At 38.1% G+C, this 18,290-nt stretch overlaps 2 protein-coding genes across 4 annotated transcripts in view; one reads left to right on the top strand and one right to left on the bottom strand.

Moving 5' to 3' along the window:
- The window catches only part of clip1b (CAP-GLY domain containing linker protein 1b), a 28,693-nt gene extending 19,440 nt beyond the window's left edge, over positions 1 to 9,253 (top strand). For all 3 annotated transcript variants that reach the window (XM_029444584.1, XM_029444582.1, XM_029444583.1), the window contains 7 exons: positions 2,864 to 2,909; positions 3,135 to 3,178; positions 4,632 to 4,737; positions 4,833 to 4,998; positions 5,084 to 5,136; positions 5,258 to 5,370; positions 5,753 to 9,253. In XM_029444584.1, the coding sequence (XP_029300444.1) occupies positions 2,864 to 2,909; positions 3,135 to 3,178; positions 4,632 to 4,737; positions 4,833 to 4,998; positions 5,084 to 5,136; positions 5,258 to 5,370; positions 5,753 to 5,987 (763 nt within the window). In that variant the 3' untranslated portion in view covers positions 5,988 to 9,253. The remainder of the gene's footprint in view (positions 1 to 2,863; positions 2,910 to 3,134; positions 3,179 to 4,631; positions 4,738 to 4,832; positions 4,999 to 5,083; positions 5,137 to 5,257; positions 5,371 to 5,752) is intronic.
- A 1,176-nt stretch (positions 9,254 to 10,429) lies between these two features.
- Positions 10,430 to 16,713, bottom strand: bcl7a (BAF chromatin remodeling complex subunit BCL7A). Its single transcript, XM_029445356.1, has 6 exons — positions 16,480 to 16,713; positions 14,460 to 14,541; positions 14,125 to 14,221; positions 13,730 to 13,879; positions 13,234 to 13,337; positions 10,430 to 13,088 (listed from the first exon to the last, which is right to left on the bottom strand). The coding sequence occupies exons 1-6, from the start codon at positions 16,656 to 16,658 to the stop codon at positions 13,014 to 13,016; spliced, it is 687 nt and encodes a 228-aa protein (XP_029301216.1). The 5' UTR covers positions 16,659 to 16,713; the 3' UTR covers positions 10,430 to 13,013.
- Positions 16,714 to 18,290: the final 1,577 nt, after the last annotated feature.

The raw sequence follows: 18,290 nt of genomic DNA, 5'->3' as shown, positions 1-18,290 counted from the left end.
GTTTTGGCATAGCAACACATTCATAACACGGATTCATTAACAGCAGAGCTTTGACTGATTGCTCAGCTGAGTGAGGGTAAAAACGCTCCATCTTTTATCGCCATGCTTTTTCTTTACTTTGTTGTATTGGTGGTGGATCTCCAGCTTGATATCGAGGTCTATTTATAGACCGTGTGTGCATGTGGTGTGTTTTGAGTCTTTACATCCTCCTGCCACACCTCCCCTGAGTCATCAGAGCCCCGAGCTGTGATGTCAGCGCTCCAGATAGATCTAATTGGCTGAATTATGGTCATAAATATGTAGCATCCTTAAGGAGGAGCAGCAGATGGAAATGGCAACAGATGTCTTCAGATAAAGGGAAGCAAACGTAGCTTCATCCTCCTTGAGGAGCGTCTAATAATTCATTTTAAAACTCAAATTTCTATATAAAGATCCTGTTAAACGCCTCTGTAGCTTTGTCACAGATTCAGTCTCACTTCCATCCCGTCTCATCCCAACAATGTGTTCCTCCATCCTTCCTCGGTCTGCTGCTGTTATGTAATCGCTCCGTCTCTCCTCCTAGGACCGCCTGGCTCCAACATGGCCGCCAATTTCACTAGTGTGTGTGTGTGTGTGTGTGTGTGTGTGTGTGTGTGTGTGTGTGTGTGTGTGTGTGTGTGTGTGTGTGTGTGTGTGGAGAATCAATGTGGCTTTTGTGGCATCTGAGAGAGCAGCTGTAAGCACCACAGCTCGGATGTTTTTGGTGCGACTGTAGGTCACATCATGATTGGTTTGTGTGTTAATATTCGAGTCGTCTTTTACAAATGAGGCTCTCACAACAAGACTCTACAGCTTGGCTTTGAGCTAAATGCTAACATCAGCATGCTAACATGCTCACAATGACGATGTTAACGTCCTGATGTTTAGCGGATATAATGTTTAGAGTTTTAGCATGCGAACATTTGCACTGCGACCGGTGGCATTAAGATGAGTTTTCCAGGTATTTGGTCCAAACAAAAGTGATGAATAAATTAATATTTCGACCGGATGAAAAGTTAAGGGATTAAAGTTATTACAACTCATCCTCAGGGGAACGTGAATGTTTTAACCAAATTTCATAGCAATCCATCAAATAGTTGTGGAGATATCTCCGTAAAAATATATATATATTATTATATTAAATATCAGGGGATCACTAAAGTCAGTACGACTCAATCTCCGGGGAACATAAATATTTGTACAGAATTTATGGCAATGCATTGGGAGTTTTTATTTAATGTTATCCCGGAACAAAGTGTTAAGTAATTAATGCCACTCGTGTCGTTCCTTCCTTGTGTTCTGGTGTAGAAATGTAAGTTTCTGTTTCAACTCTCTTTGGTGAAACATGGAGCATAACATCTACAGTAATAAAGTATTAAATTATAGATGATGTAACATCGGAGAAGCAGAGCCCCAGCTGCTTCGCTCTCTGCTACATTTAGTTTTCTGTTTATACCCTGATGGAGAAAACAAATGAGACAAAGAGACTGCAGTGATGTTTTATTCACAAAGTATTTGTAATAAACCATATTTTTAGTTGTGGTGTTTCCCTTTAACTCACTGTGTGTGTGTGTGTGTGAGTGTGTGTGAGTGGTGTGGATGCTATAGAGGCATGGCCAATGTTGTTATTATACAGCAGGCACTGGCAGCTCAACATTTCACCCAGCTGGTGCTCAGACGCAGCTATTTATCACACAGAGCTTCTTCTTTTGATAGAATGACCCACACGGAGCTAATTTCAATTTCTCCAGTAAATCCTTTGGTTCCAGCATCCAAACGTATCCAGATTCATAAATTCTCAGACAACACAGTGTGTGCAGCTGTCTCTGAGTCTAAATTTGATCATATGCTGAGATTAAAGTGTCAGCTTTGAGTGATTTTCACTCGTGGATGGATGTGTACTGTATCACTACTGTATAACACTGCAGAGTGTATAAACCACTGTGGGGTTTACAGCTGTCAAATCCTTTTAAGATGTTTAAAATTGGACAACGTGGTCGTCTACTTTAGCAGCTGATACACAGACCAACAGATGGCTTTTGAGTCTGTGGATCAGTAGAAGTGAGGTCCATACAGTAGATTCACTTTCAATGTTTGTAGAGCAGGCTGGTTCTGCCTTTAGACATTTCACTGCCTTTTTAAAAATACTAATAAAGAAGTAATTGATTTGAATGCATTTTTAATTTTAAACAAGATTTCTTTTTGGTAGGCTTTAACACTGCTATAATCTATATTTTTATACTTACAATGGATCAAATGAATATGTCATGTTCTCTCTGTGTCCAAAGTGCCACCAGGGAAGAGAAACTCACTTCACACTGTAGTTTTAATGAGCATTTGCAGTATTTCTAAAGATATGTTTATATACATGGATTCAGTTATATTGCAACTAACAATTATTTTCATTATCAGTTAATCTGCCAATGTTTCTTTCTAATTATTCAATGAATCATTTAGTCTATAAAGTGTCCGAGGTTACATCTTCAAATGTCTTGTTTTGTCCCACCGACAGTCAAAAACGCAAAGATACTATATTTAATGCACGTATTGTTACAGCGCTTTCTTTGGGACATTTCACAGAGCAATGCAAGTTTATCTCAGCATGCAACAGAACTGTACAGCTCATAATCTGAAATAAACCTACATTTAATGACATTTTTGCACCAAAAAATCGAATCAGGTGACTCGTTCAAATCTTTTGTGGTTGCATGTCAGAGTGTGCATGTTTAACAGATGTGAGCACATCTGGCCTCACACCAGATTTAAGCACATAGCAGCGATGGTGACACAGATATGTCCTCAGTGCAGCACTTTAAGTGTGTCCTTTCTTCTCTTCCCCCCTCAGTGAGGAGCTGAAGCTGGCCTCCCAGAAGTCTCTGCATCTTGAGGAGGTACTGACCTTTCTAAAATGTTTAGTATAAAAAACTATTTCCTCCTGTTATAGATCAGGGTTTGTTAAGGCAGAAACGGTGATTTGATTAATAGGTTTTGGCATAACGAGGGTTTACTTCCTGCTGGGAACGAACTCTTGAAGCTCAGACGGGTTTAGCTTCTATTTAAATGCCTCTTGTGTGTGTGTGTGTGTGTGTGTGTGTGTGTGTGTGTTTGCCTCTCAGCACTATGAGGACCGCAACAGCCAACAGCCAGACATGAAGACCAGGTAAGAGTCTAGGAAATATGTTCCTTATATGTATTATGTCATGTTCTGAGTTTTTAACACTCTGATTTAATCTGCCTTCGATATGTTATCGGAGAGTCACTTTTAGTGTGAAATGTCTGCTTTTTAAAATTATTTTAAATGTTTGATTTAATAAACAACTATTAATTGACCGTCAATTAAGTTAACTAAATTAAATAACTCTCAATAGTTCCTCTGATGAATCATCTATAACAACTAGATATAAAGGGCTTCAACTTTATTTTGTTTTTATTTTCTTGATTTTATTTTTTCAGCGTTGGAAGAAGTATTGAAATCGATCAAGTAAAAGTAAAAAAATATGAAAGTATCAAAGTAAAAGTGCTCATTAGGCAGCCTGCCCCCTGTCAGTAGTAACTATAAAGATGTACGCAGTACTTCATAGTAGAGCTAACTTGCTTCATGTACTGTTATGTAGTTTAATCTCTAATAATGCATATGTTTTTTAAGTAAAATCTTAATCTATAAAATGGAGTAAATAAGTGTAGTATTTTCCTCAGACTTGCGGGAGTAGAAGTATAAAAATACCCTAAAATAGTGAAGTACAAGAACACCAACAGGGTTTATTCCTGACAGACTTCTCCACATCTGATCGGACAGTTAGACGTTTTAAATGTGTTTGTTTGGTTTTATTTTAATCTCCTTCTAAGTCTGGAAACAAAAGAAAGTTTGTCTCACACGTCTCAGCTCAGTAATCAGAGGATTGAAACATCTCTACACAACCTTCAGAGCAGTGATTTTTAAATTGAGCGTGAATGTTTAATGAGGTGCGGATGATAGACGGCCGAGGCAGGAGGACGGTCGTGGATCAAAGTAATGTAAGATCAGAGGGAAGGAGAAGGGATGTGGAGAGCAGCTCTGTGGTGTCCCGGAGGGAAACGAAGAGGTGATGCACAATAATTAGAGCAGAAATAATAGATTTGGAGTGCAAGGCTGTTCTCAGGTGAACGTGGAAAAGACAGGAGGAGTGATTCAGAGAAACGACCTGCTTCACATCCACTTTTATTTATCAAGACATGTTGTCGGCTGGGTCTCACTCATCTGATATCATTCATTTTGGAGGCTGGAGGTTGAAATTCTGAAAATGATATATAGTTTCATTGATAGAAAACTGTTGCATTAACTCACAAAAACCACAACATTAGATTAAAATATGACTAAATTCAATAAAGTATGCAAAGAGATTATGACAAGTGTGTGTGTGTGTGTGTGTGTGTATGTGTGTGTGTATATATCTCAAAAATCAATTATTGTTTCAGAAACACTGTCTTAGCATATTTTTAATAAAATAACATCGGAGCTGAAATAATGATTTCACTTCCTGAACATATTAGTTTTTACTTCGCAGCTGTTTTTGAATAAAGATGACTTTCATATAAATATTGGTACTCTCTAAATCTTTCCTTTTCTTCTACAGAGAAACCATCTCTAATCAGGAAACAGAGGGGGAAATAAACTTCCAGAAATCCACAGGAGCCTTAATCTCAGACAAAGACCGGGAACTGGAGACTCTGAGGAACGAGGTATTCACACATAACTTTCACATCAATTCTTTGAAACTTCCTTCTGTGTATTCTGAGCTGTGTGAGGGATTCATCCGTTTGCTCCGTCGCCGCAGATCGTCGTGCTTCGAGGAGAAAACGCCACGGCCAAGACGCTGCAGTCGGCCGTGGAGACGTTGGAGAGAGACAAAGCTCAGCTGCAGAGCCGCCTTCACAAACTGGAGCAAAGGCTCATGGGAACGCAGGCCTCAGAGGGAGAAGACTGGGACGCTCCAGCCTCAGGTGAGCAGACAACGATTAGACTTTCACGCTGTTCTGGTGTGGAGATTTTTAAACTTTGTCAACCTGTTTTCTGATGCTTCTGCAGGCGACGCAGCTCTGGAGCAGCTGAGGGAAGAGAAGGAGTTCGCTGAGGGGCAGGTAAGACTGTCGGGACGCTTCCCAAAATACATTTCATGCCGCCGTTAAATGAGTTCATGTTCAGGCTTCTCAGCTCTGTGCACACGTGAAGGTGATCAGTGTCTCACTTCATCTCCATCAGATCAACTTCCTGAACAGTGTGATCGTGGATCTGCAGAGGAAGAACGAGGAGCTGAAGATCAAACTGAAGAAGCTCGCTCTGGTTGAGTTCAACGGCAACGAAGGGACTGATAAGTAAGTAATATAAAAATAATAGAAATATACATATTATTGCAAACTGGATACAGAATAAATGTAAGAGAGAAAGTAACGGCCAGATTAATGGAGCAGCAGATTTACTTTACAAGTGAGTTTGCTTAAAGGAATAGTTTTGATGTTTTGGGAACAAGTCATCTGTCATTGGGCTTCTGATTTTCAAACTGGAAAGATATAGTGGCTGTTCTGTGTAGGTGTGGAAATTATGAATATGTTAATCTTTTAAAACAGCTAAAACAGCTGTTCACTGTAGTTTTTTATCAAACAAACAGGAAGAAATTGTGCATTTCTTGTGGACTATTTTCCTGCGGCGGATTTATCTACATTTGGTTCACACACAATACTCTGTTCTCTGCCACAGGTTTGTCGAAGGTGTGTCAAAGCAGGAAAAAAAGGCGACTCCACGTCTATTCTGCGATATCTGCGACTGCTTTGATCTCCACGACACGGAGGACTGTCCCACTCAGGCCCAGAGCCCCGACGCTGTACCTCACACCACCTATCACGGCAACCCGGCCAACGAGAGGCCCTACTGCGACATCTGCGAGGCCTTCGGACACGCCACGGAGTCCTGCAACGATGATCAGACCTTCTAGTAGCTCCAAAATATCTTTTACCTGCATTTAAATTCCTTCTCTTAACACAACTCACCTTTTACTCTCCCGCTACATTTCCCACAATCCCGCCCGACTAATTCACATCAGATTTTTCCCATATTGTATTTTTATACTGTATTTATGCATATCTCTGGTAGCCACTGTCCTGATCTAAGTCCTTTTACTCTGCAGCTCTTTTCTCTGAAGATAAACTGTAATGCACAATGCTCGTCCAAATATGCTGCTTTGGTGCAATATTGATGTTTATAACAAAAAGGAATCCGTCCTCTGCACTCAACCTTTTTATCGTGTTGTTTTGCATTTAAGTTTGTTTCTAAAATAAGAATAAGTGTTGTTTTTTTTGGGCTTTATTTTTCACATAGCAGAAAATTATGCAACTCAATTAAGCACAGTTCAAACTAAAAGGGAAAATGAAGCTCCTCTCTGACATTCCTGTCTTCTGTATGACATTCCTCAAGTCTGTACGACTGCAAACCAATCAGAGAGCGATACTGCCATGTCAAACGTTTTACACATTTTGTTAGTAATATTTTACGATGCGTATCAACCTGCGACGGAGTATTAGGGTCAGGAAAAAAATTCTAATCTAAGATGTCAAGAAATAAGATATAATATTTTGAGAACAAGGTAGAATTTTACAAAGAATATTTAGTAATTTTTCAAGTGTTTTTAAATTAAAGTCAAATGTTTGATGCACACCAGAATATTTCAGGGTTTAGTCTTAATGTTAAAATGTTGTAGAATTTCCTGACACCCTATATATTATGTACAGTTGCTTTTTTACTACGTTTTTAATCCTATTATAACTTTTTATTTTTCTCTAAATATTAGGGTGTTATTCTTTAACTACTTTAAATGTATTCTCTATTATTAAATATAACTTATTTTCAACCTTTTATGACTTAATTCTGAAACGTTAACCCTTTATTGTTGAAAAATTATGACTTTCCCCTCAATATTACAACTTTATTCAAGAAATGTGACATCTTTATTCTTGTAATATTACAACTCTAGTCTCTAAATAGTAATACTTCATTCTTTTTTTTAAATAATTCTCAAAATATTACAAATTAATTTACAAAATTCTGACTTTTCTTGAAATATTCACAGAAATATATTGACTGTATTCTCGAATAAAAAAGGTTTTTGAACATACTTAAACGTAATAACTTTATTTAACGTATTAGTAGTTCGACTTTTTTATGGCCCTATTACTCTGTCATAATCAACCTAAATTTGAATCTATGGAAAACTAATAATACTGTAATAATGTAACGTGTTCAGTTCAGTGTTGACGTTGGAAATTGTAGCGTCCAATGTTATTGACTTTATTCCAGAGCTTTCAACTGCATCTCCCTGTCCTCCTCAGTGGAGTTTAAAGAGTTAACTGTGTTTACTCCGTCTGCTGTAGAAGACCGTGAGATGCAAAGGAAGTCAAAAAAACCATAATGTAAACGTCGACTTAAAGGGACACTCACCAGCTTTTTACACTCAAAGGTCAGTTTACTTCTTTGTGTTCAACAAAACGATCTCACCACAAAATCCATTTAGCGGTTCTGGAGCTTTTGTCAAAATCCTAATATCTTCATCAGCAGGAGTTTCAGGTGTGTCACTTTAAGGACTTCTCGTCTATGTTGCCGTTAGATTTGAGATTTAAAGTTCATCTACAAGTGCGTGACAGTGTTGCATCAAAAGCTCCAGAGCAGAAACTACATGGACCTTGTGATGAGATGGTTTTTTGTGTAATCACGTTTCCATAGATCATCATGCAGGTTAATATCCTCGATTAATACCACTGAAGGTTACAGAGGATTCGTTGTAGTTGTTGCATTTTGTTATTTATTGTCTGATCGTTCGCTAACCAGTGACATTCCTACAGGGACATAAGCTAGCACTGATTGAAGGTGTATAGTCTGTACTAGGACTACTGTAGTACAGGTGGGCTTTTGAAATGCATATGCCTCATGTTACAGGATGAAAACTTACCAGATGAAACTGTAGAAGCCTCTACTAACTTAGTTATTTTTGCACTGTCCACTTTAAAGATTCAGCAGAAACAAACCGCGCTTTAACTTTATGATTCTAAACAAAAGTGAATTTATCTTAAAGGTCAGTACAGATTATTCTGTGTGCTGTCCGATTTCATACTGCCCTCTTTGACGCTAAAGTTTGACATTTTCAGAAATACTCTTATTCACTTTCTGGCGAGTTAGATGAGAAGATCGACGCCCCTTTCTCGTCTGTACGCTAAACATGAAGCAAGTGAAGGCAGGTTAGCTTAGCTTAGCACAGAGTCTGTAAACGGGGGAAATGACCGCTGCTATTCTAGCCTTTTACTGTATGTATGTTTCCTACAAAATGACATTACCATACAACTAAACTGCTTTCTCAATTACTTTCTAAGGGAAACGTATTAAAACAAAACAAAACTACTTGGTTAGGTTTAGTAAAAGATCCTGGTTTGGCTTTAAATAAGTCTTATAACAGTATTTAAGTTACGGTCGTAATTCAAAATAAGTCAACGTTAACTTAGGTCAACCATTCACAGGAATCTGTGTGTGAATTTGGCAACGTAACACACCTGAATCTCTGATTCCAGTCTAGTTGCATTGTGGGTAATGTAGGCGCAGAAATACGTTGATTAAAACAGATGATATCTCTGGTTCTGCTTCATAGATTATTATCTTTTTCTTTTTTTACTGTCCATCCTGGGTCTGGCAATGTTATAAGACAGCAATGATACATTTGTAGATTACTCCTTTAATATACAGAGATATCAATCCTCCCATCTAACTCTCTACCGGACAGTGAAAAAGCACATTTCTCAAAATGTCAAACTATTCCTTCAAATAATTCCTGTATAGCGACATGTATTTGACTTATCTTGTTCTAGAGCACAATATTTGGATCATATTGAATCTTCCAGTGTAACAGTGTATTTTAATACATGATGTGACTAACCATTAACATGAAGTCTTTGTAAATACTAATCAGAGGCTTCCTTCTGATAGATGTGTACACAGCGCCATGAGACGAGAGATAGCTTTTATGTGTACTACATTTTATTTTTCTGGCTGTTGATAAAGACTGATGTTGTTTAAGGAGAAAAAAAAAAAAGCCCATTTGTATAGACTTTAAAACATTCTGTACTTTATAAGTGATGCGTCTAATTATTATTAGTGTAATGTTTTATATATGTAACTATTTCAGGCACTATCTAGAAATGGTTTTGAAACTATTTTACAGATGTCGACGTGGTGTAAAATGTCACTGTTTTCTATGTACTGTATACTCCTGAGCAGTCAAATAGAAATACTAAGAAAAACATGTGTACATGTTGTTTTTTCACTCTAGCAGCAGTTTTGTCTTATTAACCTGAATGTGCAAAGTAACTGAAGTTATCAAATGCATTTAGAAATAAAAACAATATTTACCTCTGAGATGTAGTGGAGTAGAAGTATAAAGTAGCAGAAAATGGAAGGTAAAATCTAATTTAAGTACTTGAGTAAATGTACTTAGTTACGTCCCACCATTGGCGAGCAGTAACTATGGTTTTTGCCTGGCAGCTGACAGATCTACAACCTCTCAGACAGCATTAAACTCCACTTTTTAAACTAAATTCTGTTTCATAAAGAAAGTTTAAATAAGTCTGTAATGTGGCGACGTATCCCTGCGGATCAGTTACAATCAAACTGTCAGAATGAAACACGGTTTCTCTAGAGTTCCTCTTGAGTGCTGCTTTGGGAACCAAATGCTTTTAATAAAAATACAAGAGTGGCAGATCGGCAATTAAATAGTGTTTCCACCAGATGGAGGCGGTTACCTGTACAAACCAACACCGCTGGCCACATTCATTCACAACAAAGAAAACAGACAAACTTTGTGGCCACATAATCCCAACATTATGGGTTCAGGTCCCGAGTGTAATGTGAATGTGATAATAATGTGCAGAACGTGTAAGATGCATCTTTACAAGTGAACAAACCGTTTAAATACCTTCAGAGCTGCTGTCTGCCGCTTGCTGGATTAAAGTGACATTTAATATAAGACTTTTAATTGCAGTGTATTTAAAAGCACATACTGTTGACTGGAATACTGTGAAGATGCTGTAGACTTAAAACAATATTTTAAGTCTACTGTGTGGAAAAATGTGACTTATGCAAATTGTTGAGTTTGTCTTGAACTACAGAGAAGACAGTTGGCAGTCTGACGGACGGTAACAATGGTTAAACCTGAGCCAGAAAACTAACCGGTTTGTCTGGAAGGATATGTTCCCGCTGTAATTTAGTTCAGAATAATTTAAACCTGGTTTTCCTGAAAAGAATCCTGATTTAGTGACATAATCCTGGTAGAAGAACGACGACTCCAAACAATAAGTACTTATTAATCCTGAAGACCAAGCACTGCACATAAACACCAACAACTTTTGTGAATTTTATTAAGAAAACAAAACCATTGGACATGATAAAAACCAAGCACTACTGATGGAATAAATAAGTCAAACCAAACCATAAATCTGTACAAGATCTAAAGTGAAACAAAATGGTCCCGAGAAGAAAAAAAAACAACATACAAGATTTTATATCTCACAGCTCTTTTTTTCTTTTCTTTTTTTAAAACACACAGTTAAGAGCAAACTATAAGCAATCGGCTCAATCAGGTGAAAGCTACGACATACGTGAGATTGTTTTTTTGTTTTGTTTTAAACTGAGTGTACATAATGCTGTTTATAATGGTTAATGTCAATACAATAGCATTTTAAGTTCCAGCGCTGCTGGACTGGGAATGAGGTATATGCTAATCCATCCTCTAAACTGAGACAATTATTTTAATTTTCTTTTCTCTCCATCCATGTGAGTGCTGATTTGCTGAAATCTGGTCAAGTAATTCTGCGTCATAAAGTACTTCTTATAGCCCCTGTTGTGTCATGAAGTCATTGGTTTGCAGTGATTCAATCCATATTCACAAGTAAATATTAATGAAACTAAATCTTACATGTGTGAGGTTGTACATTAGAGGTCACAGGTCTGAATCCGCACTAAAATATATAAAGTTCAAGTAAATTGCACAAATCTGCACAAAAACCGAGAGCTTGATGCCACGCGTGTATGGATTCAGCGGATAGACAGCACCTTGAAGGAGGATTATAAACCAATGCTCGAGCTTAAAGACCGGACCCTTCTGTCAGAGATAAGTAGTGATACACAGAGATGAGAAGTCGTGATGGTGGACCAGACGGGAAACCAGTCCCAGAAACTGCTCTGTTTCTACTTTAGAGGAGAGACACAGCCCGGCGACTACTAGATGTTGAGATGTCCAGAAAAACTTCAATTATTCTGGGTAGTGTCCAGATTCCAGTCTCCAACTGTTCCACAGGAATAGTTCCACATTTTGGAAACAAAACGTTCATGTCTGTGTGGTAAATATGAAGCTTGTCAGGAGATCTCAGTTTAGCATAAAGACTGTAAACAGGGGGAAACAGCTAGCCTGATTTAGTTGGAAGATTGAAAAATAATCTGTTTACTTGCACCTCTAAAGTTCACCAATTAACACGTTATATCTTGTTTGTTTAATCAGTACAAATTGCAAGATTTTCCTCCAGGCAGTTACCGCTACCGGCCAAAAAATAATCCGGCATGTAAAACCACAATTTGTCATTTTTAGACTTTTTTTTTATACAAATTCAACAAAACAAATATACAACGTGTTTATTAGGGAGCTAATTCCAGCAACTCTAAAGCTCACTTATTAAAACATTATGTCTCATTTGTTTAATCTGTATAAAAACAGAAGTCTAAAAACACTTAGTAGCCTTTCATTGGTAGTTCCTTTGGACAGAGCCAGGCTAGCTGTTTCCCTTTGTTTCCAGTCTTTATGCTAAGCTAAGCTAACAGCCTGGTATCCTCTCATTAACTCTCGGTAAAAACAAAGTGCCCAAAATGAACTATTCCTTTAAATAAAAACAAAGTCTTGCAGTTGATGATAAATATTGGATAATACTAATGTGTGATGATTATGAAAAGGTAAAAAAAAAATAAACATGGCACCAAAATTGTGATTCAAAACCTGCTTGACCTAAAACGTGCATTTAAAAATCATAGCAACTCAAGGCACACCTTCATGATCTACGCTACCTATGCCTGTCTTCACTACTTATCCAAGAGTTCATCTCGACCAGTACCATCGTCTACGAACCACAAACTAACTCACTTTTTTTTTTAAAAACATGTGAATGGAGAACTTTTCATGGATAGAGAAAAAAGACTTCCACTACAGCAGAAAATCTATCTGTGATCGATTGTGACATACCATAACAGTGCATTGACCCTCCTGAGAAAAAAACCCTAAACGTTTCCTAAACAAATATAGAACATTAGTCTAACAGGAGGCGAATCGGGAGGATTGAAGTGACGTGGTCTTAGGGTGGAGGTTCCCACCGCAGCCGCGGATCTGAGACCAGGTTAGCCTCTATCCCGATCTAAACCATTAGCAGTAAAACGTGTTAAAAACGGTTTCAGAGCAGCGCCCGGGATCAACCTCGTCCTAATCTCAGATCCTCAGTGTTGACTCTTTTTAGGTCACAGATGCAGGTCAGTGTTTGTCGTCTGGCCTGACGGTGGCTGGGCTCGGCTGACGGCGCCGTCCCCTGGTCACAGAGGGGGATTGCAGCCCGGGTTCAGAGCTTCTCTTGGCATTAGTGAAAAAGGGTGGAGAACTGGAAGGAAGCACGGAGGGGGACCAGCGAATAGAGGTAATATCCATTCTCCCTCTGTGGCAGAGGAGTGTTAGGTCAAAGGTGGCAAATTGGAGGAGAAGGGGGGGAAGAGAGATGTCTATTCTCCCTTTGGTATTGAGAAGGGGAGTGAGAGGAAGAGCCGGTGCGTCCATTAGCCCTAAATTATCTAGAGTTAATGGAGGGAGGTGCAGAGGGAGAGAGGGAGGTGCAGAGGGAGAGAGGGAGGGGGGGAGGAGATTGAAGGAGAGGAATGACTCAGCTCTGAACATTTAACTCTCCTCAAAGTCCTGAGACGAGGACTCCACTTTGTTCTTCTTGCTGGGCGGGGTCTCCTCATCTAGGTCCTACAAGAAAGAATAAATGAGAAAAAACATCAGAAATAATCTTTAGGAATCAAACACAGAAAGAGATATTAATAGGAGTTTAATAGAAATCCCAGCAATTTTCTTTTTGTGTGTGTGTGTGTGTAGTTTGAAGACGTGTTCGTACCTGAGTGGCTTTGCTGTCTGAAGACTCCTTCTCCCCCGAGGACAGACTGTCTCTCTTGGCACTTTGTGCTCTCTCTGAGGTCTCTGATGAAGTGGGGGTCTTACCTGAGGATTTAAAACATGTCAAAATCAGAACAGGAGGGTAAGAGATCATTGAGACGTACTCTCTCTCAGTTTATCGTCTTTCCTTTACGTTAGTCTGACGGCATCTGGTTCAGACTTCTGTCGCTTTATGAGTGTAACAGAAATGTCGTGCTAGTAAGATTGTTACTCAGGTTAGGTTGCCATCACATGAATAAGTTTGCATTTAACTAAGAATTAGTCATTTAGATTTCTGTCAGTGTGATGATTAGAGCAGAAAAACAAAAACAGGAAGTGGCTCATCATTCATCAGATCCGCCGTACTGCCACACTAACACCTGCTAGAGGAGTTCGATAGAACGATGAAAAAGGAAATCTTTGCTAATGTTAGATATGCGACTGTGTGAGTGTCTGACCCCTCTTGCTGTCCGGGCTCTGGTCAGTCTTGGCCTCGCTGCTCTCGCGGTGAGACGTGGCGGTGGGCTCCGGGGTGGGGCTGGTGCTACAACTGTTTTCCTGTTTCACCGGGGATGAGTCGGCGATGGAGCTCTGGTTGCTATTGTCATCTAGAAAAGACGAAGAGATAGTCACTTTAGTTGTTTTTATCAGATTGTTAAATATTGACCTTAAGACAGTTTTTATAGTTGTGTATTTGATATTTAATCTATAATTTAAAACTTGTTTCCCCCGCTGATATGGGCTGATATAACCAATGGGCTTTGAAGTTGAGAGACATTTTTGGTTTTGGTCTTTTCATTGACGATAAGAAAAACAAACACCAGCCGTGTCCTTTAAGGCTTTCAGTACGTACCGTGCATGTCCATCATCCCAGGAGAGGAGCTGTTTTCTGGAGTCGTCAACTCAGAGCCGTATTTCTCATCTTTACCCTTCTTCTTATTTTTGTTCTTCTACAATGAGAGAAAAAGTATAGCATTCAAACAAAAGCGATTAACATGTAACACTGTGACGTGAGAACCGACAAAACAAAAATGGTGGAGCTTAGAAAGTGTCGCGGGAAAATAAAGATGTTTTGCCCTGGAAACTAAATGAGTTTTTCTTTTGTCTTTAGCGTTTCATACAAAACACCTTTATACAAGGTTATATAGTGTTAATGACAATAATGTTTGTTAAGGAGGCTGAACTCACATCATCTGATTTGGGCTCTGTCACTGGCACCCACTTGTAGATGCGAAGAGACGTGTCTCCGACAGTCACCCATTTCTTCTCCCTGTGTAGGAGAAAAAAAATACAATTAAAACACTGTGACATAAAGTAAATAAAAAACTGAACCCAACTCAGCTGTCACAAAGAAATATAGTAATTTTATAAATTATACTGTATAAATACAAAAAAAAGTTGCGGTTTGTCAATTAACCATTTAGTATACTAAATGTCAGACAATAGTTAAAGATGGCCATCTCAATTTCCTAGAGCCAATCGTTAAATTACTTGTTTTGTCCGACCAAAACCCGAAGATATTAAACTCATATTTTAGAGGAGTTGGTGAGTGTTTGGCATTTTTGCTAAATACATTTAATAAAATATTGTGATTTCCAGAGCAGGAGACATATTATGTTAATAATAAAGACTCTAAAATCACTTCTGAATCCCAAAGACTCATTATGTCTCTGAATACAATTACACTACAGCAGTTACAATACTTTTAAATACATCACCTTGGGCTTTAGGAAAGTTTTGACATTTTCTAAAACTAGAAATTGAGAAAATCATATATCAATATATCATAAATCAATTAGTCTATAACATGTTAGAAAATAGCTTTCTTCTTTTAATGTGACATGTCATATAGACGGTCTAAAATCCATAGAAGACAAAAAACCCCAGCAAATATTCACATTGGAGAAGCTGGAACCAGAGGATTTATGTTTTTTTTTAAAGCATAAACAATTACTTAAACAATAAATTAGTTAAGATTTAATTTTCTGATCAACTTGACTAATTATTTAAGCTTGCAAATTCTGATAGAGACAAAAGGTGCACTAGAATTGACGATAGGATACTGTTAAAGTGTTAGATTTATGATATAAGATCATATTTCTGATTAGGACCACATATTTTCATTATTTATTAATTTGTGGATTATTTTCTTGATTTATAAAATTATCATTTGGTCTGTAAAATGTCAGAAAACAGAAAGAAAATTCCTTATTGCATATTAAAATGTCTTACTTTGTTTCATCAAGTCAAAAACTGTGACTTTTTGGACTTTCTGCTTAAAAAGGTGAATTTCTAGTAATAATTTTTAGTTAGTAAATTAATGTACCTAATTTTAAGTCCTGCATTGAAAAGTATAGCTAAAAGTACTTTATGTATCAAAGTAAAAGTACTCTTAATTCCAATCTTAAAATTCAGTTTTTGTTTAATTTGAAGAAGAAAAAAGTCAAACGTAAAATTAATGTTATTTTCAAACCACCAACTTTTACTGACTTTGACCTGGGGACGTTTGATTAAAACTTGATTAAATGAAATAAATATATAAAATGCTGCCACCGGGCGGGGTTACACACCTAAAACAAACAAATACAATACATTCTCTATGTGAAAATGTGAATATTTGGACCGTTAAATGTGTTTAAAATTGTGTTTTGTGTTAAACGTCAAGACTGAGGCACTACGTGTTCAGCCATGCTACTTCCCTCTCCCAACCCCCACCGTGCCTTCTTCTCTACCAGACCTAAAGGGCGACTCAAAGCGCTTAATTTAAAACTCCAGACGGACTAAACTCCTCCGACTCACGAGCGCCGTCGTCAAATTGTGTCCAAGTCAACAGTTAATGGAGGTTTTCCTAAATAAACCCGCCGCCTGAGCGTCAAGCTCAAAACAGCGGGCAGCAATGGCTTCATGTGACTGCATCGAAATGGCTTCTGGGTTCAACCCTTTGCCGTTAACGGAAAAAAAACGGCTACATGTTTGTAATGTCTGACACAAAGCAGCCAAGACGACGGGCTGAGCCGGTGCATCGCACTAGTGCGCCCCGGTGCACCTGAGCTGCAAGTACATCTGCCGTGAATCCCTGTTCAAGAAATCATCCTTTTTCTTTTCAATTTCATCCCTCACTCCGTCTCCTTCCCTCTCCTCCCCCAACAAGCCGAAGCCTTTTCTCGTGTTAGATAACGAAGCCCGCTTTTTTCCCTCTCACTCTTACCATTTTCGTACTTTCTCAATAGCGGCCATAACCCTCTTGATGTCATCTTTCGCCCTGCTCCGGGTCTCAGCTCGGACCGACCTGCCCGACATTGCCGCGGTGGGTATAATATTTTTAAAGCTCGCCGGCAGTTCAGACACAATGCAAACAGTAGAGCGCACAGATGAGCTACTGCGCATGCGCGGACTGATAGAGCAGAGAGAGGGGGGCTGGCTGCAGCTGCACTACGAAGACAGATCTGTCTCCCTGCTGTGTGTAGAGGACAACAAAGAGGCTGCTGGTATTCTCTCATCCAACTAAAACAACTACTAGTAGTTTGGTTTGAAACGTGAAGGAAGTACTCAGATCTTTTACTTAACTAAAAGACATAAGACAGAAAAGGGAGACTTTATTGTCATCCATCTATACAGTGCAGTACAGTACATTGTGTTTCTTTGGTCCCAGTGTAAAACAAAAGAACTGAGATACAAAGATATAAGACAAGGTAAAACCATACAAACATATAGTACAATAACAAACATTAAGTGCCATGATGGAAAAATATATATACTGTACAAGTAGTGTAAATACATAAAAGTACTAATACCCAGTGGTGGAAGAAATACTCATATTTTACTTACGTAGCAATACCACAGTGTATCTAAACTATACTCTGTTACAAACAAAAGTCCTGTATTCAAAATCTTATGTAAAAGTACAAAAGTATTAGCAATAAAATATACTTAACCTCTGCATGAAGTACTCTTTATGCAGAATAGCCCATTTCAGAAAATGTATTTATTTTACATTTTATTAAAGACAGTATTATACAATTTGGACACGCAAAGACACAAAATACAACAACACTAGGCAAAGAGGCAGGACAACAAGACTCTTTATTCAAAAGTCAATAATCATAAATTCACTAAAACTTGCTCCTAAATCAGGCTAGCGAGGTCAAAGAAGGTTGTAAGTCTTCATAGTTTAAAGTAGATCTGACTTGCAGCAGGCCAGCCACTTCCTACAGGTCAGGATGAAGCAGAAAGCAAGGAAATAGGAAGGTCAAAACAGCTGAAAGAGGGAAACGAAAAATAAACAATCAGCAATATAAAGAATAAATAAATAGGCTATGTAAAGATTCCCTCTTGTGCAAAGAGACACTACAAATGCAGTCCACTTTGTGCACATGCAATTTAGCCAACAAGTAAGGCAAAGTAAAAAAAATTGTGTTTTGCAAGAAAAGAAAGAGCATTTTCACCTCCTTGTTACAGTACCTCTCACTGTATTGATATTTGAAATGTAACTAATGAATAAAGTCATTTACTTGACTGTGTATTGTGTGGAAAGTAAATGTACTCTTTCCCCAACACAAAGTAGTTCTACTTTTTTTGCGATTGCTTAAGCACGATTTTGCAAACAGGTCCCATATTGTAAAAAACACACAACCACAAGTAGCAGAACACCTCAGATATTTTGCTAAATGAAACACTTCATTCAAAACTATACAATCATTTCTAAAAACCCAATTTAGTCAACATATGGCACACACATGTTTTATATGACCTGTTTCTCTTTGAGCCACACTGATGTGCTCAATCTAAAACACTTTTAATATATCTACTTTTATAATGATACGGTCTGTCTATAGTCTATAGTTTGAAACACAAGACCAGAGTCTTGCACACTGATAAAAATGTATGTGAGCACATGACTGGAACATGAGTCAAGTTACTATTAATTGAAAATGACCATGTTGCTCTCTGGTGGCATAATACAAAACTACGAATGTGGTCCCTGAAGTCTCACAGGCTTTTATCAAATTTAAATAAGCT

Source organism: Cottoperca gobio, chromosome 12, assembly GCF_900634415.1.
Source record: "Cottoperca gobio chromosome 12, fCotGob3.1, whole genome shotgun sequence".
Classification (NCBI taxonomy): domain Eukaryota; kingdom Metazoa; phylum Chordata; class Actinopteri; order Perciformes; family Bovichtidae; genus Cottoperca; species Cottoperca gobio.
Note: the sequence above shows the minus strand (reverse complement) of the source record. Positions and strands in the feature narration are given on the sequence as shown.